This window comes from Moschus berezovskii, chromosome 8 (genome assembly GCF_049115385.1).
Source record: "Moschus berezovskii isolate FMDL1 chromosome 8, NW_MosBer_1.0, whole genome shotgun sequence".
Classification (NCBI taxonomy): Eukaryota; Metazoa; Chordata; class Mammalia; order Artiodactyla; family Moschidae; genus Moschus; species Moschus berezovskii.
In genome coordinates, this window is record NC_142467.1 from 93,181,896 (window position 1) to 93,206,897 (window position 25,002).

The 25,002-nt window shown below is 50.9% G+C and overlaps 1 protein-coding gene across 1 annotated transcript in view; it reads left to right on the plus strand.

The window, feature by feature from the left end:
• ATCAY (ATCAY kinesin light chain interacting caytaxin) overlaps nt 1-22,732 on the plus strand; it is a 35,407-nt gene extending 12,675 nt beyond the window's left edge. The window contains exons 2-12 of the mRNA XM_055431432.2: nt 2,276-2,334; nt 6,723-6,944; nt 8,408-8,593; nt 8,994-9,096; nt 10,915-11,046; nt 11,945-12,031; nt 13,868-13,966; nt 14,659-14,694; nt 18,238-18,309; nt 19,636-19,668; nt 21,898-22,732. Of these exons, the coding sequence (XP_055287407.1) occupies nt 2,276-2,334; nt 6,723-6,944; nt 8,408-8,593; nt 8,994-9,096; nt 10,915-11,046; nt 11,945-12,031; nt 13,868-13,966; nt 14,659-14,694; nt 18,238-18,309; nt 19,636-19,668; nt 21,898-21,907 (1,039 nt within the window). The 3' untranslated portion in view covers nt 21,908-22,732. The remainder of the gene's footprint in view (nt 1-2,275; nt 2,335-6,722; nt 6,945-8,407; nt 8,594-8,993; nt 9,097-10,914; nt 11,047-11,944; nt 12,032-13,867; nt 13,967-14,658; nt 14,695-18,237; nt 18,310-19,635; nt 19,669-21,897) is intronic.
• Nucleotides 22,733-25,002: the final 2,270 nt, after the last annotated feature.

Sequence of the window (25,002 nt, forward strand, 5' to 3'; positions counted from 1 at the left end):
AAAGGAGCCGGAGCACGTGGGTCAGGATCAGGCAGTGTGAGCTGTGGTCCAAAAAACAGCCTGGGCATTGCCAGGAAAAGCAGGTCTTATTTTGCAAATTCGTGCTCCACCAGTTAGAGGGGCACAGATGCATAGCTGGCTGCCTTTCTCTTTTTAAAATTTTACTTTTTAGTAGCTTTCAGTTCAGTTCAGTTCAGTCGCTCAGTCGTGTCCGACTCTTTGCGACCCCATGAATCATAGCACACCAGGCCTCCCTGTCCATCACCAGCTCCCGGAGTTCACTCAAACTCGTGTCCATCGAGTTGGTGATGCCATCCATCCATCTCATTCTCTGTCGTCCCTGTCCCCTCCCGCCCCCAATCCCTCCCAGCATCAGAGTCTTTTCAAGTAAGTCAACTCGTCGCATGAGGTGGCCAAAGTATTGGAGTTTCAGTTTTAGCATCAGTCCTTCCAATGAATACCCAGGATTGATCTCCTCTAGAATGGACTGGTTGGATACAGAAAAGTTGCAAGAATATTACAGAAAACTTCCAAACACACACCTCCTGTAATTAACATCTTACAGGAGGCTGATACCTATTTTACAATTAATAGACTGGTATTGATACACCATCATTAACCAAAGCCCACAATTTATTGAGATATCCATAGCAATTTTCTCCTAATATTCTTTTTCTTTCCTAGGATCCCACCCAAGATCCCATGTAACATTTAGTCATCATGTCTCCTTAGGTTTCTCTGGGCTGTGACAGTTTCTCAGACTTCAAAAAAGAAAAAGATTTTTTTGATGTAGACCATTTTAAAATTCTTTATTGAATTTGTTGCAACATGGCTTCTGTTTTAAGTTCTGGGCCAGGAGGCATGTGGGATCTTAGCTCCCCTGACCAGGGATAGAACCCTCGCCCCCTGCATTGGTAGGCGAAGTCTTAACCATTGGACCTCCAGGGAAGTCCATCACAGACTTTCCTTGTTGCTGATGCCCTTGACGACTTTGAGGAGGACTGGGGTCAGAGATTTTGTAGAACTTCCCTCCGTGGGAGTTTGTCTGGTGTTTCTCTCATGGTGACACTGGGGCGCTGGGTGTGGGGAGGAGGACACAGGTGAGGGGCCGCCTCATCCATCATCTTGGGGTGCCTGTTGTCAGCATGACTCTTCCCTGCTGGTTTCGACCTGTATCCCCAGGCTGAGGTCGTGCTGGTCAGGTGTCTCCACTGTAGAGTCACGCCTCCCTTCTTCCCATACTGTCCCCTTTGGAAGGAAGTCACCATGCCCAACTCATGCTTACAGAGAAGAAGTTACTCTCCATCTTCTTGGGGATAGAGTATTTACATACATTATTTGAAATTCTTCTGTGCAAGAAAAATTTGTCTCTTCTCCCCATGTTTATTTATTCAATCGCTTGCTTACTTCTGTATGGACTCATGGATGTTTTATTTTGTACTCTGAATCACCATCCAGTGCTCCATGGTATATTTTGTTGGTCAGGCCTGTCCAGCGTGGGCCATGGAGAGCTCTCTCAGTTGTCTGCTGTGTCTATCGGACAATTTCCGGCTCATCGGAGGCCAAACCCTGTAGGGTCAGCCCATGAAGAATGCTGCTTATATTCCGAATATAATATAGATGGGACCCTCCTTTTCTCTGGGCCCCAGGTTTTACTATCCAAATAAAAGGTTTATGGGACTTCCCTGGTTCACCTTCCAATGCAGGGGGCAAGTGTTCCATCCCTAGTGGAAGAGCTAAGATCCCATACGCGGCAAAAAAGAATCCAAACATTAGGGGGGAAAAAAGGAGCAATATTGTAACAAATTCAATATGTGTGTATGTTAGAGGCTTCAGTCATGTCTGACTCTTTGCCCCGCCATGGATTGCAACCTACCAGGCTCCTCTGTCCATGAGATTCTCCAGGCAAGAATACTGGAGTGGGTTTCCATGCCCTCCTCCAGGGGATCTTCCTGACTCAGGGATCGAACCCAGGTCTCTTGCATCGCAGGCTGATTCTTTACTATCTGAGTCACCAAGAAAAAGCCCAACAAATGGTCCACATCAAAAAAAAAAGTATTTAAAAAGGAGGCTTAATATTTGTTAGATGATCTGATGAGAGCCCTCTGGCGCTGATGGTTTGTGATTTTCTGTGCTCATGAACAGATGTATTTTCTCCCAATGATTTCCAAAAACTAAACAAATTCTGTTGCTATCATTCTGTCTGAACTCCACGCTTCTGCGGCTGGACTTGTGATGCCTGGTGGCTGGTGTCCACTCCCACCTGGGTCTGCAGGCCACTCCCGGAAGAGACGGGGATGGACTTGCTTGGCAGCCCCACAGAAGACACGTCATGTAAGTTTCCATGTGTGCAGAAATGGGCACATGATCTGGGCTCTGCCCAGGACTGTAACTGTAGAAATGTCAGAAGCCATGCCTCTTGGGTGGAATGTCACAAAAGGGGGTTGTTCAGCTCCAAGGCCTGTAGGGAAGAGCAACTGTGGTGGTGACCCAGAGATGTGTGTGGAGTCACTGTGTGGTGTTGCTGTGTGTCCTTGAACTGGTGGCTCAACCTCTCTGTGCCTCCAATTCCTTAGGTACTATGTGCAGGTAGTGAGCCTTCCACAGAAGGGGTATACAAGGATTAAATGAGATGATTTATGTAAAGTGCCCAGGGGAATGCCAGGCATAAAATCAGGAGGGCTCTCCTGCCCTGAGCACTCAAGAGGGCTCATGGGTCTGAGGACCCAAAGGCCTAGACTTTGAAAACAGGGGGTGTAGGGCAGCCAGATGGGCTACCTCAAACACATGTTCTCCTCGATGGCATCTCCTGGCAGAGTCCTGCTGAGAGCTCCCATTCTGCCTGCATCTCCCCCATGCAGCCCATCACAGAGCCCACCCTAGAGAGGAAAGACTGCCCAGAGAGGGACAGTCCCTGAGGTCACAAAGCAACGAGTACCAACTCTGCCTACCCCCGTACCATACTATGCCCATGAGCCAGGTAGGGGGATCAAGTTGTCCCAGTTCTCTGGGGCCAATCTGTATGGATCTGAATGGTTGGTCACCCTAGAGTACCAGCCATTTTTCCCACCTGAGCATATATTCTCTGCCCAATGTTGTCACATTCCCACAGGGTGACCTTGGGTGACTCTCTTCTCCCTTCTGGGCCTTCACTTCCCACCTCTGTAAAATGAGGGGTGTGTGGTAACAGTACCTCATTTCCTAGGTGTGACTGCCTCAATGATGGCCCCCAAAGATATCCATATTCTAATTCTAGGAAACCACAAATGTTCCCTCAGGTGGCAAAGGCAATTTTGCAGATAGGATTAAGTTCAGGAATTTGAGGGACCTCCCTGGTGGCTCAGTGGTAAAGAATCCGCCTGCCAATGCAGGAGACATGGGTTCAATCCCTGATCCGGGAAGATCCCACATGCTGTGGAGCAACTAAGCCCATGCCCCACAACTACCTAGCCCACACTCTAGAGCCCGTGCTCTGCAACAAGAGAAGCCACCTCAGTGAGAAGCCTGCACACCGCAACTAGAGAGTAGCCCCTGCTTGCGGCAACTAGAGAAAGCCTGCATGCAGCAGCAAGACCCAGTGCAGGCAAAAATAAATAAGCAAATAAATTATTTTTTAAAAGAAACTTGAGACAGGGAATGTGATCGTTAATTGTAGAAAAGCCAGCTACATGGTCAAACATGATTCTAGATATTTCCATTGAGGGTGTTTTCTAAATGGGATTTATATTTAAATTCTTGCACTTTGAATAAAGCAGATTGCCTGTCATTGTGTGGGTGGGCCACATTTAATCAGTTGAAGCGTTCAAGGTGTGGGGGCGTCAGGGCGGGGAACTCAGGTGTGATTCATCCTGGGGCAAAATTCCTCTCCAACTTGAACCTATGCAATCAAGCAATTTCTCTGCTTCCAAAGTACAAAGGTGAGACAGGCCCAGAACAGATATTCCCACTGCAAATGGGAGAAGCTGGAAGGATGAAGGGGTCACGAGTCCCAGTGAGTCTGAAATCTGGCAGGGCACATTCCACTAGATGTATTTAAAGGCAAATTCCACTAGGTTTCCAGGCTGGAGAATCATCCTCTTTGGTTCAGTGCCCTCTCCGCGTCCGCGCGGTGACATTACTGCCTCTGTGGTTCCTGCACTGTCAGTCTGCAGTCACCGTGCGTGACCCACAACCTGACCCCACCAGCAGAGGCAGCAGCATTCTTTAACATACATATTTCTTTGGGTGGGTTGGGTCTTAGTTGTGGTGCACAGGCTTATTTGTTCCGTGGCATGTGGGATCTTAGTTCCTGGAAGAATGAATGAATGAAAATAGTCGCTCAGTCGTGCCCGACTCTTTGCGACCCCATGGACTGTAGCCCGCCAGGCTCCTCTGTCCATGGAATTCTCCAGGCAAGAATGCTGGGGTGGGTTGCCATGCCCTTCTCCTGACACAGGGATTGAACCCGGGTCTCCTGCATTGCTGGGGGGTTCTTTACCATCTGAGCCACCAGGGAAACCAGAATCAAACAAAATTCCCTGCATTGAAAGACAGATTCTTAAGCACTGGACCACCAGGTTAAGCAGTATTTTAAATCAAGCATGCCTGATTCACTGCTCCTAACACACTTCCCATGAAAAAGGCAGGGTAAGTTGAGAGGACTGAGGTCATATCCCTGGGAAGGTCCCTACCTCAATGTCCCCATCTGTAAAATGGGTAATATTTCCCATCACACAAAGGCATGGTGAGAGCAGGAAATTATGCCAGTGCCTCACACATAGCAGACGCTTGGTAAACCTGACTTATGTTGTTTTTTTTTTTGGCTGTGCTAGGCCTTCATTGCTGTGCAAGGGCTTCCTCTAGTTGCTGCAAGCGAGGGCTGTTCTCTAGTTGCAGCATGCAGGCTTTTCGTTGCAGTGGCTTCTCTTGTTGCAGAGCTCGGGCTCTAGAGTGCAGCTCAGTAATTGCGGTGCTCCAGCTTAGTTGATCCGAGGCATGTGGGATCTCCCCAGGTCAAGGATTGAGCCTGTGTCTTCTGAATTAGCAGGCAGATCCCTAACCACTAGACCACCAGGGAGGTCTGTAACTTGCGTCTTTATAATTTTCTGCCAAAATGCATATTATCTATCCCGCAGTGTCTCTTGAAGCAGTCTGACCTGTTGCTTATGGATCGAGAGATTCAAAGTGAAAATATATATATATATGAGATTCAAAATGAAAAAAAAAGGGGGTCCAAGGATTTCCCTGGTGGTTCAGTGGCTAACTCCAAGCTCCCAATGCAGGGGACATGGGTTTCATCCCTGGTCAGGGAACTAGATCCCACATGCTGCAAGCAAGACCCAGCACAATCAAATACATAAATAAAAATAAATACTTTAAAAAAATGTGGTCCATTTAATTATGGATCTATGAATGTCATCCAGTATAAGAGAGGGATGAGATCCTCCTTGATGTTGTTCAGTCGCTCAGTCGTGTCCAACTCTCTGTGACTCCATGGACTGCAGCACACCAGGATTCCCTGTCCTTCACTATCTCCTGGGGTTTGCTCAGACTCATGTCCATTGAGTTGGTGAGGGACTCTCCTACTGGTTTACTGATTTTGTCTTCAAAAGCTGTGTAATGAAACAGGGAGAATTTCTGGGGTCTCTGGAAGGTCAGCCTCTTTTCCCAGTTCTGCCTTTGGGGGAGGTGGTGGCTTTCCTCTCCTTGCAAACCCCATAAGCCTGAGGGGTTAGCTCTGCTCCAAGGGCTGTTAGATGGTTTTAACCCCTTGGGGGCAGCCCAGGAGGTGAAACCACCTTTTATAAGGAGACCAGAGTCCAGGCTAAGAGTCTTTAGGAGGAAGTGGTCCAAACCATGGGGAATATCCACCCCCATGGGCTTCAGAGTGACGTGGGGAGATCCTGCCTCCTTGTGCCTAAGTTTACTCATCTGTCCAACAGGGCAGTAGCAAGGCTGCAACTGACTCAGCAGTAAAGAATCCACCTGCCAAGGCAGGAGATCCAGGAGACATAAGAGACACGGATTTGATCCCTGGGTTGGGAAGATCCCCTGGAGGAGGGCGTGGCAACCCACTCCAGTATTCTTGCCTGGAGAATCCCATGGATAGAGGAGCCTGGCAGGCTACAGTCCTTGGGGTGGAAAACAGTCAGACATGACTGAGCAAACATATCTGTCTAGAGAAGTCGGAACATGAAAATGTGGGCTAGGGCTTGGCAGAGGGCCTGGCCTGTGTTATGTGATCACTAAAAGTTAATTGTTAGAGTCACACATCCCAGAAAGGCAAAAAGCAGAACTCGGACATTCTCCATCAGCCTTAGCCAGAAGGAACAAAAGGTGCAGATACTGGCAGGTCTGGAGCTCAATCTGGAGACCAAGCTGCCTGGGGTCTAATCCGCAGGTCATCCTTTGACCTTTACTCGACTCACCTGTGAGTCCCGTTTTGCAGATGGTAAAACTGAGTCAAGCTCAGAGCAAGGTGGCACTGTAGGGTCACAGAGCTGGTGGGTGGCAAGGTCAGGCTCTGAACCCAGGACTGTCCAACGTCCAAGTGTCTGCCCTTGACCTCAGAGCTGGATGGTTCCATTAACCACTGCTGTGAAAGGATGTTGTCTGATTTCTAAGCACTCCCCATGGCAGGGCAGAGCAGATGTCTGTAGGGTCTGGAATAGGAGAAGGGGAAGAAAAAACAAGTGACTGATTTTGTTTTGCTTTGACTTTCCATTTTCCCTTTCCCCCCACAGCCCCTCCCAACACGCTGAACTTCAACGGGGCTCATCGTAAGCGAAAGACGCTGGTGGCCCCTGAGATCAACATTTCCCTGGACCAGAGTGAGGGCTCCCTGCTGTCAGATGACTTCCTGGACACCCCCGATGACCTGGACATCAACGTGGATGACATCGAGACCCCTGATGAGACCGACTCACTGGAGTTCCTGGGGAACGGCAATGAGCTGGAGTGGGAAGGTGAGGTCGGTCACTCACCATCCCTACCCGACCCCCAAATCGGACCCCAGTGCTCCTCTCGGCTTCTGAGGCCATCGTGCCAGAGTCCCCTCCTTCTCCCTCCCCAGAGGTTCAAGATGGGCAGGGCTTCTTTTGTTGTTTTTTGGGGGGGGTTGGCCATGCTGTGTAGCATTTTATTTCCCAGACCAGGGATGGAACTTGTTCCACTGCATTGGAAGCATGGAGTCTTAACCACTGGCTCACCAAGGAAGTCCTAGGGCAGGGCTTCCAATCCAAGACGCCCAAAACAGGCTCTGGGACTCCACGTGAATTCTCTCGTGGACTTGTGGACTTTGTTGGGAGATGTGTCTTTCACCTGATTCACTTGGTCAAAAGTGATCAAGACCAGAAGGAGGGGCTGCCCCCTGATTCCACAGGTGTATGTGGAGTGGGTCTTGATTGCCATGTGGGAGTAGAGTAGAGAGGGCAGGGACCCGTCAGGAAAACATGGTGCCTGCCTGCTCTCAGGGCAGTCAGAAAGCCGGGCTCTGGGTAACAGAACAAATAGACACAAGATAATTGCACCTGGTCGCTGGTGCTATGGAGAAATAGGTGATGGGAGAGGGCAGGGGGGCTCACTCAGGCAATTAAACCCTCCCAGGGGACACTGGGCCAGGTTTGGGGCTATCTGTGGTTGTCACAACTGGGGGGATCCTGGCATCGAGGGGGTGGGATCAGGGATGCTGCTCCACACCCTATAGCACCCAGGATGCCCTCCACAGATAGTGACTGGTTCTAAATGTCCACAGTGCCCAGCCCAGGACACCCTGAACCAGGCTTCCCAGGGTGGGGAGGGTTCTTCTGCAGGGTTGTCAGGACTGGCCTCGCTGGGTGGGTATTACAGGAACTGATATTCCAAGGCAAGAACACAGGTCAGAAAGACAGCAACAGGGAATTTCCCTGGTGGTCCAGTGGCTAAGACCCCATGCTCCCAATGCAGGGGGCCCAGGTTCGATCCCTGGTCAGGAAATTAGATTTCTCATGCTGCAACTAAAGATCCTGCATGATGCAACTAAGAGGGCGCAACCAAATAAGTACTTTTAAAAAGGTAGCAATGGTGGTGTCCATGGGGACAGAAGCAGAGGTACAGCATTTGTTGGGCGGATGTGAAATATGAAGGGGAAAGAGGTCGAAGATGGTAGCTGGGTTTGGGACCTGAGCAACTGGGAAAACAGCCAGGCTATTTTCTGAGGCGGGAAGATTGTAGGATGACAGATGGGCAAGAGACAGAAAAAATGTGTGCAAGGTCACACAGCAAGAAATGGGCTCTACCCAGAAAAAGGGTGAGATGAGTGGTCTTCCTTTGGCCTGGGGAGGAGAGGAAGAGACCACGGGCGGCCAAGGCAGCCCAGAGAGGGAGGCTGGGACAAGATGTCCAGATTCAGGCGTCCCTCCTATTCACCCTCCCTGCTGCCCTGCTCCAGATGACACCCCCGTGGCCGCCGCCAAGAACATGCCTGGGGACAGCGCGGATCTGTTTGGGGACGGCTCGGCGGAGGACGGCAGTGCAGCCAACGGACGTCTGTGGAGGACGGTGATCATTGGGGAACAGGAACACCGGATCGATCTACACATGATCCGGCCCTACATGAGGGTGGTGACCCACGGAGGTGAGACCAGGCCCCGAGGGCCCCCTCCTGGCTCCAACAATTAGAGGGCCCAGTAGCGGTCCTCTCTGAACCTTGGTCTCTTCTTCTGAGCCAGGGGGATGTTAAGCTGTAGTGACCAGGTGTGCAGGGGTGAAACTCACATGGGGGCAAGGCTTAGATGCGTGGGGGCACACCAGAGGTGCTCATGAGGGTGGCTGGCACCCCCCATGGAAGGTGTTTTCTGGCTTCTCTAGCCAGGCTGCTGGGGCTCAGAGCTGTGTCCTCTGAGTATGGGCAGTGGGTGGCAGGGGGCCGGCCAACTACAAGACACATGCATGGGGCAGAGCACAGGGCAACTCAGAGCTGGGAGAGGGCTCTGCCCAGCCCTGTCCACGGCTGCTCACCAGCTGCCTGTCCGCAGGGTACTATGGCGAAGGTCTCAACGCCATTATCGTCTTTGCTGCCTGCTTCCTCCCGGACAGCAGCTCCCCCGACTACCACTACATCATGGAGAACCTCTTCCTGTAAGTGACCTGGCTGCTCCATCCCAGCTGCCCACAGTTCTGAGGTTCCCAGCCAGTGGGCAGGACAGGCAGCAAGGATCACATTGGGTGGTTCTGCCCGGCACCAAGGGAGGGCTGGACCATGGGCAGACCTGCATCTGAGTCCTCTACTTGCCCGCTGGGCCTCTCTGGTGCTGTCGTCATCATCACTAGCATTTATGGGGCATTTATGGAAGCCCACCTGGGGTGGGCTTCCCTGGTGGCTCAGTGGTAAAGAATCCACCCGCCAATGCAGGAGACACAAGAGACATGGGTTTGATCCCTGGATTGGCAGGATCTCCTGGAGGAGGACAGGGCAACCCACTCCAGTATTCTTGCCTGGAGAATCCCATGGATAGAGCAGGCTGGCAGGCCCCAGTCCACAGGGTCACACAGAATCAGACTCTACTGAAGTGCCTGAGCGCACACGCACACTGTGTGGTAGCCACAATGCTAAGGGCTTTGTGTGTGAGAGCATGTTCCATCCCCAGCAAGACTGTGGGGTAGTTACAGCTGCCTCCCATTCCATGGCTGCAGTGCTTGAGGCCCAGAGAGGTTAAGTCACTCGCCCAAGGACACACAGGTACAGTTTTGCTAGGATGGAGACAGGTAATTAAGCATAAAGCACCTGGTGGGACTCCACTGGTGTCCAGTGGTTAAGACCACGCCTTCCTCAGTTTCTTAATGCAGGGCCATGGGTCTGATTCCTGGTTGGAGAACTAAGATCCCATATGCCTCCTGGTGTGGCAAAAAAAAAAAAAAAATACCTGGCAGATGACAGTAAGAGCTCAGCAAATCGTTATCACTCCAATTTTCACTATTATGAAGATCTCTTTCTTCCTCAGGGGGGTGAGGGTGCCAGGTGGGCCACAGGAAGAGGAAGTACCCATGGAATGTCAGATCAGAAAGTGGCCTGACTTACAGGGAGCCCAGTCTCCCTGATTTACAGATGGGGAAGTGGAGGCTGAAAGAGGAAAGGATCCTTCTGAAATCACTTAGGGGGAGACAGGGCTGGGATGGACCCCAGGTCCCTAAAGTCAGGTGCAGTGGACCACTGGCTGTGGGTATCTGTCCCCCAAGGGCATCTGGGGCTGTTGAAACTTACATTCCAGAATTAATGGAGACCTTAGATGAGTTCAAGAGTATAAATCACTTGGCACCTAGTAAACACTCAAAAAAATTGTTGTTTAGTTGCTAAGGTGTGTCCGACTCTTTCTGACCCATGGACTGCAGGGCACCAGGCTTCCCCGTTCTCCACTCTCCTGGAGTTTGCTCAAATTCATGTCCATCAAGTTGGTGATGCCCTCCAACCATCTCATCCTCTGTCATCCCCTTCTCCTGTCCTCAATCTTTCCCAGCATCAGGGTCTTCTCCAGTGAAAAGGCTCTTCCCATCAGGTGGCCAAAGTACTGGAGCTTCAGCTTCAGCATCAGTCCTTCCAACGAATGTTCAGGGTTGATTTCCTTTTAGGATCGACTGGTTTCATCTCCTTGCAGTCCAAGGGACTCAGTTTAAAAAAAAAAAAAAACACACAGACAAACAAAACTCCTCAGTAAGATAGTAACTGTCATTGTGCCCACTGACCCAGATTTGGGGGGTATTTGGGAGTCCTCTGCTCCCCTCCCCCGCTATCCAGGCTGAGCATGCCAGGAGAGTCAACGACACCTGAACAGGTGTGACACAGCCAGGGCAGGTGGAAACAGAAAGGACAGGGGCCACAGGGCTTAGTCCCGGGGAACTGGGCTTCCTGACTCTGAGCCAGTCTTCCCGGGTCCCCGATCCTCTGTGCCCCGTGACTAGGTACGTCATCAGCAGCCTGGAGCTCCTCGTGGCGGAAGATTACATGATCGTATACCTGAACGGCGCCACGCCCCGGCGGAGGATGCCGGGCATTGGCTGGCTGAAAAAGTGCTACCAGATGATCGACAGGAGGTGAGTGGATGGGGCTGGGGGACGGCCTCGGTGTGCAGCGGAACCCGATCGCTGAAGTCCCTCCGACTCTGAAGAGGCGCGGCTGGGGCAGCCATAACAAAGCGCCAGACTGGGTTGCTTAAACAGCAGACGTGTGTCGTCTCCTAGTTCTGGAAGCTAGAAAGAAGTCTTTGGTCAAGTTATCTGCAAGGTTGGTTCCTTCTGGAACTGTGAGGGAGAACCGCCCCTGTGCACGCCTGTGTGCAAATGTCCCCTTTTATAAGGACACCCCAGGGACTGTGGATTAGGGGGCAGGCCCTGCCTGGCTATGATCTCACCTTAGCCAATGACCCCTGCAGTGATCCTGTTCCAAACAAAGAGGGCTGCAGTTCAACTCACCCGTAGCAGGGGCTTAGAACTGGGGGCCCTAGAAAATCTTTCAGGAATGAGAGGCTTCTCAGGTGGCACTCGTGGTAAAGAACCTACCTGCCAATGCAGGAGACGTAAAAGATGTGGGTTCAATTCCTGGGCCAGGAAGATCCCCTGGAGGAGGGCATGGCAGCCCCATCCAGTATTCTTGCCTGGAGAATTTCATGCACAGAGGAGCCTAGTGGACTACAGTCCATGGAGTTACAAAGAGTTGGACACGAATGAAGTGACTTACACACGCACGCACATGGCCACATAGTCAGATGCGCAGAATCTAAATTAAGAGAGACCTGGGACCAGACATCGGCTCTGCCACCTGCAGACTCTTGGAGGGGTGGAGGGGGTGTGCTTAGCTTAACCAAGACTCAGTCTCCTCCCCGCCGAATGGAGATCATCAGAGCACACAGAGTGGGTGACACCCGTTAGCTGCTCCCTCCCCGGGGCTTCCCCCCCAGGGAGCCCATATTGCTCTCTCTGCCTCCCCACACAGACTTCGGAAAAACCTGAAGTCCTTAATCATCGTCCACCCATCCTGGTTCATCCGCACCGTTCTGGCCATCTCCCGCCCTTTCATCAGGTGAGATCGTGATCTGAGTCCAGATGCCCACCTGGGTTGTCATGTGTCTTTTTTTTTTTTTAATCAGCATTTTCCAGCTCCTCTCTGGGAAGTCTATATTGTTGCTTTACACAGTTTAAAATTGGACTTCCCCGGCAGTCCAGTGGTTAAGATTCTCTGCTTCCAGTGCAGGGGAACTTGGGTTCCATCCATGGTGGGGGAACTAAGATCCCTCATACCGTGTGATATGGACCAAATCACCGTGTGATTTGCCACTATATGGACCTTTATCGGCAAAGTGATGTCTGTTTTCTAACACACTGTCTAGATTTTTGTCATAGCTTTCCTTACAAGGAGCAAGCGTCTTTTAATTTCATGGCTGCAGTTATCATCCGCAGTGATTTTGGTGCCCAAGCAAATAAAATCTGTCACTGCTTCCATTTTTTCGCCTTCTCTTTGCTATGAAGCGATGGGACCAGATGCCATGATCTTAGTTTTTTTTTAATGTTGAGCTTTAAGCCAGCTTTTTCAGTCTCCTCTTTCACCTTCACCAAGAGACTCTTTCATTCCTCTTTTTATATTTTATTATTTTACTTTTTGGTCATGCTCCTCAGCATGTGGGATCTTAGTTCCCCAACCAGGGATCGAACCCAGACCCCCTGCAGTGGAAGCTCGGAGTCCTATCCACTGGACCACCAGAGAAGTCCCTATTTGATTAATTTATGACTTATTGTACAGTTACTTTCTCTTAGCTTTAGAGAACGTAACTCATTGTTAGAAAAACTGATTTGACCTTGAAAAGGAGTTTATTTGACATTGTACCAAAATTAGATTTAAGGTAATGTGTTTTAAAAAAAATCACGCGTTCAAAGCCCCAAGCTGGTGACCAGTCATGTCAGTAGTAGCCGGTGGGCAGAGCTGGATTTGGACAGGAAGAAGCCATTCACCCTGGAAGAATGGAAGATGAATCAGCAGTCCCCACGTGCATCTGTCTCATGCCCAGGTGACTACTGGCGCCACCAGACAGTGACGATTGTGCTGTGAAAGTGTTCTTGGGAAGACTGACACAGAGGAGCACCTCCTGGGGAAGATGGGGCCTGGAGTCTGATATTAATAGCATCTCGTCCCTCTGTGCTTTCTTCCTTCCTTCCCTCTCTGCTCAAAAGTCCATATAGTCAAAGCTATGGTTTTTCCAATAGTCCTGTACGGATGTGAGTTGGATCAAAAAGAAGGCTGAGCACCGAAGAATTGATGCCTTCAAATTGTGGTTCTGGAGAAGACTCTGGAGAATCCCTTGGACTGCAAGGAGATCAAACCAGTCAATCCTAAAGGAAATCAACCCTGAATGTTCACTGGAAGAACCGATACTGAACCTGAAGCTCCAATCCTTTGGCCATCTGATGCAAAGAGCCGACTCACTGGAAAAGACCCTGATGCTGGGAAAGATTGAGGGCCGGAGGAGAAAGGGATGACAGAGGATGAGATGGTTGGATGGCATCACCAACTCAATGGACGTGAGTTTGAGCAAGCTCAGGGAGATAGTGAAGGACAGAGAGGCCTGGTGTGCTGCAGTTCATGGGATCTCAAAGAGTCAGACACGACTGAGCGACTGAACAACAACTCTGCTCAGCGGGGACTGGTGTCAGACATGCGGCTCAGGAGCCTTCCCTTCTTGCAGGCGGAGACCCCAGGTTCTGCTCTGTACCCGCACTAGGGGCAGGGGGTGAGGTCTGGCATGGGCTGAGAGGGAGGTTTGGGTGAGTGTGCTGGGGCATCCTGGAATAGGGCTCCCTCTGAGCCTGAGTCACCACCCCAAGGGCTGGCTTTCAGATGTGTCCCTCCTTCTCCTCCTGCCAGCGTCAAGTTCATCAACAAGATCCAGTATGTGCACAGCTTGGAAGATCTGGAGCAGCTCATCCCCATGGAGCACGTGCAGATCCCAGACTGCGTGCTACAGTGAGTGTCTTGTGCCGTGGGAACACCACCCCACTTCCATCCCCATCATCGCCAGAGCTGCTCATCTCCCAACCACCCATGCTCCGCCCAGTCAGGCTGCCAGAGAACCAGACCTGAGTGGGAGAGCAGAACAGAGGGAAATAGAGTGAAACAGGTGCCTGTGAAATGACAAAACACAGCGAACCTGGCCCCTCTAGTGCAGGCAGAGAGGCCAGTGAGTCCTGGCCCCTGGCTTGTCTTTATAAATAAAGTTTTATTGGCACACAGCTATACTTGTCCATTTACAAACCGTCCACGGCTGCTTTTGAGCTACAACAGAATCAAGGGGTTGCCACAGAGACTGGTCTGAAAAGCTGAAAATATTGACTCTCTGGCCCTTTGTTGGAGGTTGGAGCGTCTGTAGACAAAGCCACATTAATAATTACTTGCTTTATCCTGGCTTTGTTTAGGGCAGATGCTAGAAATGTCTGCTGAGTTGCAGCATGACACCAGACACTGGAATATGCCAGTAAAACAGCTATCCCTGCCCTGGGGTGGGGTGAGGTGGGGCCTTCGAAAGTAGCTGCAGGCTATCCTGTCTGCTCTGAAGCCTGGCGTGTGTTCAGATGTGACAGTGAGACTGCTTTCCTCTTCCCAGAGGGGAGGGGATTCCCAGGCCACCTCTTAAGCCTTCTCCTTTTTCTCTCTTCCAGGTACGAGGAGGAACGGCTGAAGGCCAGGAGAGAAAGGTCTGTGCGGAGCGGCCCGTACTCTGGCTGGGTTGGGGCTGGCGCTGAGCTGGGTCACGGCTGGGGGAAGCCGGCGGCTCCAACTCAGTTGGGATCCATGTCACGCACGCATGTGGTTCAAAGCCCTGCCTTCTCTAGAGGGATTGGAGTCAGACCCAGGCTGGAATCCAGGATCCCCTGCTCAGTCTCAGCATAACATTAGGCAAGTGAAAAATTCACAGCCATCCTGCGGGTTATCATGAGGAATTAGGACCAGTGTAACCCACCCGGCAAAAATAGTGGGCTCAGTAGAGTCCTTCTAATGATGCAGATGACAGTGGGGGCTTGGCCCTGGGGAGCCGCTTAAGGCCCCCAGGTTGAGCCCTCCACCCTTCAGGAGCACCTGCGCTCTCCTGGCCTCATCCACCCCCCGGGGCTCACCCCCCAGGTCCCCCTCCGCTCCCTGCGTTCCAGTTTCCTCCTCCCTTTGAAACCATTTATGTCAGATTGGGACTCGAACCCAGCCAAAACCCACAGTGCCTTGTTTCAGGACCTAATGAAACTCAGGTTCTTGATATCTCACCGCAGAATTTAGTGAGCGACAAGGTGATAGGTAAGCGGTGGATTTATGCAGATGCAGAGAGAAGTACACTCCACAGGCAGAGTGTGGGCCATTGCAGAGGGCAAGCGCGGCCATGAGATGTGGTGTGGTTCATTTTTATAGGGTGGGTAATTGCATAGGCTAACGAGTGGGAGGATTATTCCCAATATTTTGGGGGAAAGAGTGGAGATTTCCAGGAACTGGGCAACTGTCCACCCCTTGGTCTTTTGACAGTGCCTTTGAAGTGTCGTGCTGCCTCTGGGTGTGTCATTGAGCTTGGAGATCGAGGGTCTAATCCAAGTCCACTTGTCTCCCTTCTTAGACCTATTTGATTCTTACTGGTTTATGTTGTGTCCTTGTGCTGTGTCATTCTTTCAAAAGTTGTGCCCTGCCCCTTTCCCTCCTGTTACACCTCTAGAGACCCCTCATCCCTCTGGGGACCCCAATCTGTCCTCTGGACTGGGCCCTGTGCTCCGTGGGGTTCCCCTCTTGCCCTCAAGGGCTCTCTCCTCCCTTCAGGCCAAGCCCTCCACCATCCAGGAAACCCTCCACCATCCAGGGTCCCCATACTCTGCATGCCCCCTCCTTCTCCCTTCCAAGGGCCCTCCACCATCTGGGAACACCCCCTATCCTCCAGTTCCTTCCTCCTTCCCAGGGCCCCCTCCATCCTCCAGGGCCCGCCTCTACTCTCTGGGACCCCCTCTGTCCTCCAGGAACACCTCCAAGGGCACCCTCTCCCATGTAGGTCCTGTGGGTGCAGGAAAGAGGGAAGACAGAGCAGGGGTCCCTCCGGGTATGGAAAAGAGGGGAGTCCATCTGGTATTCCCCTGCCCAGGGCCCTGGGGATCCTCCTGGGGGCCTGGGCCTTATCCTCTGCACAGTAAAGCCATGGGTCATGAATATCCTTTTTGTATTGTTCTTCTGTGTATTCCTGCCACCTCTTCTTAATATCTTCTGCTTCTGTTAGATCCATACGATTTCTGTCCCTTTATTGCACCTGTCTTTGCATGAAATGCTCCCTTGGTATCTCTAATTTTCTTGAAGAGATCTCTAGTCTTTCCCATTCTGTTGTTTTTCTCTGTTTCTTTGCACTGATCACTGAGGAAGGCTTTGTTATCTCTCCTTGCTATTCTTTGGAACCCTGCATTCAGATGCTTATATCTTTCCTTTTCTCCTTTGCCTTTAGCTTCTCTTCTTTTCTCAGCTATTTGTAAGGCCTTCTCAAACAACCATTTTGCCTTTTTGCCTTTCTTTTTCTTGGGGATGGTCTTGATCACTGCCTCCTGTACAATGTCACAAACCTCCATCCATAGTTCTTCAGGCACTCTATCAGATCTAATCCCTTGAGTCTATTTGTCACTTCCACTGTATATAATTGTAAGGAACTTGATTTAGGCCATACCTGAATGGTCTAGTGGTTTCCCCTACTTTCTTCCATTTAAGTTTGAATTTGGCAATAAGGAGTTCATGATCTGAGCCACAGTCAGGTCCAGGTTTTGTTTTTGCTGACTGTATAGAACTTCTCCATCTTTGGCTGCAAAGAATATAATCAATCTGATTTCGGTGTTGACCATCTGGTGATGTCCATGTGTAGAGTCTTTTCTTCTGTTGTTGGAAGAGGGTGTTTGCTATGACCAGTGCATTCTCTTGGAAAAACTCTGTTAGCCTTTGCCCTGCTTCATTTTGTACTCCAAGGCCAAACTTGCCTGTTACTCCAGGTATCTCTTGACTTCCTACTTTTGCATTCCAGTCCCCTATAATGAAAAGGACATCTCTTTTGGGTGTTAGTTCTAGAAGGTCTTGTAGGTCTTCATAGAACCGTTCAGCTTCAGCTTCTTCAGCATTACTGGTTGGGGCATGGACTTAGATTACTGTGATATTGAAAGTTTTGCCTTGGAAACGAACAGAGATCATTCTGTCATTTTTGAGACTGCACCTAAGAACTGCATTTGGTACTCTTGTTGACTATGAGGGCTACTCCATTTCTTCTAAGGGATTCTTAGCCCACAATAGTAAATATAATGTCCATCTGAGTTAAATTTGCCCATTACAGTCCATTTTAGTTCACTGATTGCTAAAATGTCTATGTTCACTGTTGCCATCTCCTGCTTGACCACTTCCAATTTACCCTGATTCATGGACCTAACATTCCAGGTTCCTATGCAATACAGTTCTTTACAGCATTGGACTTATTTCCATCACCAGTCACATCTACAGCTGGGAGTTGTTTTTGTTTTGGCTCATCTCTTCCTTGTTTCTGGAGTTATTTCTCCATTCTTCTCCAGTAGCATATTGGGCACCTACCGACCTGGGGAGTTCATCTTTCGGTGCCATATCTTTTTGTCTTTTCTTACTGTTCATGGGGTTCTCAAGGCAAGAATACTGAAGTGGTTTGCCGTTTCCTTCTCCAGTGGACCACGTTTTGTCAGAACTCTCCACCATGACCTGTCCGTCTTGCGTGGCCCTGCATGGCATGGCTCATAGTTTCATTGAGTTAAACAAGGCTGTAGTTCATGTAATCAGTTTGATTAGTTTTCTGTGATTGTGGTTTCTTATGCTTTTATTTTCTAATCTTTGTTATTATTCTGATCCCTCTTATTTATATTTTTCTTATTTTATATGTATATATATATATTTTTTTTCTTTTTATTCTTTCTCTTTGTGTTGGAATCTGGTTTTACCCTTCAGGGGTTGTTATCTTTTATTCTTCATTATTGCTTTGCTTTCTCTCTCTCTTTCTCTATTTTTTCTCTTTCTTTCTCCCTGTGGCCTTCATCTTCATGAATTCCTGACCATCCCATCACTTGCTCCACCCTCTGGGCCCCAGCGCTTCCCAGGGCAGGCAAACCCTTTCCAGATTGCTGTCAGGTCACGGCAGCCCAGATGGAGGGGCAGTGGGAGCCAAGTGCCCCTCAGCCCACTCGGCCAGCTGGTCACCCCTGCTCACCTCTTTCTGTTCCCAGTGCGAGGCCTCAGCCGGAGTATGTCCTGCCCCGGTCTGAAGAGAAGGTGGAGGCGGCGCTGGTGGAAGACAGGTAAGTCCAGGTGGCTGTGGGCAAGAGCTCACACCAGTCAGGGGCTGCTGAGTCCAAAGAACATCAGATGAAGGTGATCTGGGTCACTGTGGTGCTGAAATAAGACCACCTTGGGACTTTCCTGGTGATCCAGTGGTTAAGACTCCACACTTCCACTATATGGGATGCAGGTTCAATCCCTGGTCTGGAAACTAAGATCCTGTATGTTTTGTAATGAAGCAAAAAAAAAAGAAAAGTCCACCATGAGACCTACTCCATCAAACCATTTTAATGGGAATTTAGTACCTCTCTTTAGAGTCCCTTGGACTGCAAAGAGATCAAACCAGTCCATCCTAAAGGCAATCAACCCTGAATATTCATTGAAAGGACTGATGCTGAAGCCGAAACTCCGATATTTTGGTCACCTGATTCAAAGAGCCTACGCGTTGGAAAAGAACTGGATGCTTGGAAAGATTAAGGCTAAAGAAGAAGAGGGCAACAGAGGAGGAAACGGTTGGAGGGCATCACCGACTCAATGGACAGGAGTTTGACCAAAGTCCCAGAGATGGTGAAGGACAGGGAGGCCTCGTGTGCTGCAATCCATGGGGTTGCAAAGAGTCAGACGTGACTGAGCAATTGAACAACAACAGTTTTGGGCAACCAGCACCTCTCTCCCAAACATTCTTTCAGCCCAGAGGGAGACCCTGTACCCGACTAAGCAGTTCCTTCCACTCCCATCCCCCTGCTAATCTGTCTTTAACCCAGTGACTCTCTGTTATTATAAAAGTCCTTCAGTACCTCCCCCTGGGATGTGCAGACAGATGGCTTGGCCCCTCCTTGGTCTCTGGAAGCCCCCTCCCTCCTTCCCTGTCTCCTTCTGTGCCATCTGCCTCCTGCTTTTGCTGCTTGTTGTACCCTTCTTCTTCTGTCCTTGGGCTCTTTGAGGGCAGTGGCTATATCTTGGGACTGTCCCCTCCTCCCCCTCTTGCCCTGCATCTGTCACAGGCCAAGCATGGGGACCAAGGGCAACTGATGTGCCTGAGAGACCAGGATCTGCTCTCAGATGGAGGTTCTGGCTGGCCTTTGTATAGGCCTTGGTGGGTGGGTTCCACCTTCCAGGTGGGTGGACCTGGAGGAACACTGGTGGTTTCACTTTGTGGCAGCCAAGTGGCTTGGCCGTCCTCATGACTACCTGTCCTGGCTCATTTGTTACACAGCAGACACATGCTGATGCTTGCTTTGTGCCAGATCAGGATGCAGCCATGTTGGCCCTCACAGGGCTCACAGCCAAATGCCAAGGCCCCCCAAAAAGGCAACTAATGCTGGGACTCCTTCCTTTTCCCACAGGTCTGCTCTGGCCACAGAAGATCAGGAAACGAGGTACGTGGGAAGCTGGGGGTGGAGGGAGGGGTTGTTCTTGGCACTTTTTTTGGGAAACGTTCTAAGTGGAACCTAGCCTGGATGAGTGCCCCGTGACTTGGTGGTGGAGGACGGATGCTGCACCAGGGAGGCAGAGAGATCGTGGTTACCATGACAACGGGGCCTCCTCTGGGGTTGAGTGAGCAGCTGGTCCCTGCCCAACTCCAGGGGGTGCAATGATGGGAGGTCCCAGACTGAGGACCCTGGCTGAGACATTCATCCATAGCCAGGACCCCTGAAACCTGGGATTTAACTCAGCTGCTTGCCCACTACCTATCTCAGTGTGTCTGCCCAGCTCTCGATGCCAGAAAAAGCCTCCCTGTGGGTCATGGGTCCTGGGGGCCACCCTCAGGGTCCATGGTTTGCTGGAAGGACTCACGGGACTCAGCAAGCAGATCCACTCACAGTCATGGTTTATCACAGTGGACGCATGGATGCAGATCGAAATCAGCGATAGGAAGAGCTGTATGGGGCTGGGCAAAGACAGACAGGTGTGAGTTCCAGCTGCTATCTCCCAGGGGACTTGTGGGGACAGCCCTTTATTCCCCCAGCATCCACGTGTGGCGATGCACACCAGTGTCACCAGCCTGTGCTGCTTGCCAGGAGCCCTGGTGTCCAGGGTGTTTACTGGGGGTCAGTCACGTGCGTGGCGGGCTGTACACGTGGCTGACCTTCGTCTCTAGCCCTTCCAGAGATTGAGCTGATACCACATGGTCCACAGCTCCTGTCTTAGTCACACTGTCAGCATAGACTATCCAGCATGACCCAAGGTCCCAGGCAAACAAAGATAATCTTATCAAGAAGGACATTCCAAGGTCATGGAGGTGGCCTCCGAGGGGCTGGGAAAGGGCCAGTCTTTTCTTTGGAATGTGCAGGGTTAATCCTTGACCACATTCTCTGCTACAAATCTGTAACATGGGCCAGCTACATGTCTTAATACTATCCATGTGACCCAAGAAGCCCCAAGCTGAGAAAGAAACATCAAAAATGGACTTAAGCCAGTACTGCCCCAGAGACACTGAATAGAGGCAAGTTCTCAATGCATTTCTGACAAGACCATCTCAGTCTATACGTTCCGAAAATAAGTCCCCGTCCACAGACACAAAACACACAAGGAAATCATTCACCATGAAAAAAGTCAGATACAAAAAACAGCAGAATTAGATCCCCCCAAGGATCCTCGGAGAAGGCAATAGCAAGCCACTCCAGTACTCTTGCCTAGAAAATCCCATGGATGGAGGAGCCTGGTAGGCTGCAGTCCGTGGGGTCGCTAAGGGTCGGACACGACTGAGCGACTTCACTTTCACTTTTCACTTTCACATATTGGAGAAGGAAATGGCAACCCACTCCAGTGTTCTTGCCTGGAGAATCCCAGGGACGGGGGCTTCTGTCTGTGGGGTCACACAGAGTCGGACACGACTGAAGTGACGCAGCAGCAGCAGCAGCAGGGATCCTCAGGCAGAGATAATAAAAAACAAGCTCTTTTAAAATGATTAAATACATAATAGAAAGAATGGTTGGGAACAATGGATAAATGGACAGATGAGTGGATAGATGGATGGATAGGTAGATAGACAGGTATATGGGTGGGTGGATAAACAGATAGATGGGTCCAATGGATAGATGGACAGATGGGTGGATGGGTGATGGAGAAGTCGATGGATGGATGGTTGAATGGGTGTGTGGATGGATGGATGGTTACTTGAATGGATGGTTGGATGGATAAATGGATGGTTGGATGGATGGGTGTGTGGATGGATGGATGGTTGGTTGGATAAGTGGATGGAGGGGTGAATGGTGAGTTGGATAAGTGGATGGATGGATGGGTGGATGGATGATGGATGGATGGGTGGATAAATGGATGAGTGTGTGGATGGATAGAAGGTTGGTTGGATAAGTGGATGGAAGGATGGTAACTAGATGGGTGAATTGAAAACTGACCCGGTTTGATTGAGGGCACCTGCCCTGGGACCTACTCATTGACTGGGGCACCAAGAGAGAGGTGCCCTTTAGAACCACACCTGGAAGGTGGGTGGTAGGTGGCAGACTTTGCAAGGTAGGTGCCACTCTTGCTGTCGAGGGCATGCCAAAGCCAGATTAAATCATTCTTTTGAATTCCACACACATGGAAAGTTTTCCACTTTCTCTAAATCCAATCATGGTAACTTGACCATGTCTCTCCCTCTCCAGCATGTCCTGAAGTAACAGGAGCACAGAGGAGGACACAAAAGGTCTCAGATGCCAAGAAACCTCTGTCGGACGCCCTGCGGCCCTGGATCTCATCCTCATCTCACCCCAAGTCCCAGTCTCCGCTGGGGTGCCTGTCTCCCCCATCCGTCTCTGAAACCCAACATCCTTTCTACTTGCTTGAAAACACTTTCTAAAAAAATGATGCAGTATTAATGCATCTGGAAAAGGACCCAATTCTCCACCCTTCCACACTCATGAGCTCATGGCCAAGAAGAGCGAGAAGCATCGAGCATGGCCCGTGCGTCTTGGTGGCCTCAGAAACCCCATCCCACTGCACAGACTCCTGGTCAGGACCCTTCTCTTGCTTGTCACCTGGTCCAGGTTGGAGCCACAGATACCCACCAACTCCCTGGCTGGGTCTGGATTCTTCCTCGTGCCTTTCCTCCTAGAACAGTCTCTGCAGTCCTGGGCATCGGGCCTGGAAATTCAGCACCACCCCCAGAAGCACCGTGTCCTGGGAGAACTGACTGACCTTGGAACTCACGGATTTTCCTTTAAACCAACCCCCTCAAGTCCTATAACTCCCACCTCCTTGGGGAACATCAGAGCCCATGGCACCAACGAGGGCCACTGATAATCATCCTTGCCCTACAGTTGCAAATCCACACTTTCCCTTAGTCTAGAACATTCTCCAGCCCCTTGAAGGCAGAGGCCGTGCCACAGGGCAATCCCAACCAATACCTCCTACCAAGAGAATGAGCCTCCTCACTTCCCCAATCCCTCCCTCTAGCATGGGGTTGGGATGTGCCCCTTTGGGTTCCCACCAGGAGTAGAAGCTGAGAAACCAGCTTTCAAGATAAGCTCATCGCAGAAATACTGACAGATAAGAAAGCATATACAGGGTACTGGACTTTTGAGTGTTACAAATGTCACTGGGAAAAATAAATTGCAGTGGTCTGGATACTATGGCCACCTGCATTAAAAGGAGACAGATTTTCTTAGGGAGGAAAGAAAAAGACCTTTCTAATGTGCTCCAAAGGCCAGTCAAGTGGGCTCTAGAGGGAGTGAGTTCCCCGTCTCTCAAGGCATTCAAGAAAAGGATGAGCAGTGCTCGCACAGAATGGTCCCCTGCGGTCCCCTACGACCCTGAGGGTTTCTGTTTCCATGGAAAGTGTGAGTAGTTAAGTTGTGTCTGATTCTTTGCGACCCCATTGACCCATGGACTATAACCCACCAGGTTTCTCTGTCCATGGGATTCTCCAGGCAAGAATACTGGAGTGGGTTGCCATTTCCTTCTCCAGGGGATTTTCCCGACTCAGGTATCAAACCCGGGTCTCCTGCATGGCAGGCAGATTCTTTACCATCTGAGTCACCAGGGAAGCCCTCTGTTTCCACAAATCTGGGCAGAAGTCAAGCAGGGGCGGTGTCTGGCCTCTGTGGCTGGCTTCTTGGCTGGCGTCATCCAGGTTTGGTCGACCCCCTACCCCAGTCATCTCCAAGTAGGAGATTCTTGGCATCAAGGGGGTGCATCTAGGGTTACCCTGATGACAGGAGGGAGCCAGCGGCACTCAGCACTGAGGCAAAAGGACAACAAGTCTTTCCGCCTGGCAGGAATTGTCCCACCAGAGGCTCCCATCTTGGAAAATGCAGGGCCTTGGGCCTCTGTCTTCTGGAACCCAGCACTGCTCCTGCAAGGCTGGGGCCTTTGGGTGTCTGGTGGGGTTTTTTAATTTGTATTTCTGCCTGTTTCCTGAATGTCAAATAAAGGACAGGATCCGTGTTCCCAGCTCAGATGAGTTATCTGGCACCCAAGGCAGGCTGCTTTCCTCCACTCCCATCCCCCCACCGAAAGGCCCCTCCATCCTGAGTCTACTCTGCCCCACCCCTCCCAGAGTGCCTCCTTTTATAAAAGGTGCCTCGGCATCTGCAGGGCCGCGTTGAACTCCAGGTTCCAGTGACTGGTTCTGCTCTGCTGATGAGATGGACACGTGGCCTGCAAGGCCCACAAATCCACAGTACAGTATATGCAGTAACTCCTAGAAACAGTGCTTCAGTGACAGTGAGAAAGGAGCCGGGGATAGGAACTGATGCTTTCCACCCAATCTGACAGTTACTGAGAGCCTGCAGAGCCAATGGGGCTTCCCAGTGGTAAAGAATCTGCCTGCCAACACAGGAGACGCAGGTTCGATCCCTGTGTTGGGAAGATCCCCTAGAGGAGGAAATGGTAATCCACTCCAGTGTTCTTGCCTGGAGAATCCCATGGGCAGAGGAGCCTGGCGGGCTACAGTCCGTGGGATCTCAAAGAGTCGAACACAACTGACCATGTGCGCAAAAATACGTGTGCAGAGGCCACAGAGGGACGAGATGGGCAGACCTTCCCACCCTCAAGGAGTCTGTGGCCTAAAGATTCTGGCCAAACAAGAAATTTCAACACGGACCCCCACCCCGCCTCCCAGTTCACTGTGGCCCACCTGCCACCCCTCAGGACCACCAGCAGCTGCAAACAACAGGCAAGTGGAACCAAGAACCCCAACCCAGCCACGCAGACCCCTCCAGAGTAGAGAGAGAGCACCCCAGGGAGGCGGTCTCCAGGCCGGCCACCTCTCCACAGGTGCGTGAGGTTCCGAAGTGCCGCTCCACCCAGATGGGGCCACCGTATCCAGGCGGGAGCCTAGCCCTACCCTCTGAAGTGGGCTTTGTGGAAGATTTCTATTCACAGGGCAGTTCTGACTGAAACGCAACGGACACTGAGCCCTCCTTGTGAAGGGACATTGGGTTTTCCTCTGTGACACACGGGTGCGCCCTAAGTCCACCCCGACCCGAGGTCATAGCTCACACGCCCATCCTCCCAACAGCCAGCTTTGTGGTTTTTTAAAACAAATCATTATGATTACTGTTGTGATGTAAAGACATCAGTTCCACCGGCTTTGGGGGATTTTTATGGGAAATAAAGCATCAGTGAGAAGGGAGGTTTCTGACTTCTGTCCGCGTGCATGGGATGTGGCGTTGGTCTTGGGCAGGGTGCAAAGAGAGCAGATTTCACGTGCCAGGATGGGGCACAGCGACTTGGGTGACCTTAAGTCATGGCCTGTCTTGCTTCTGGCT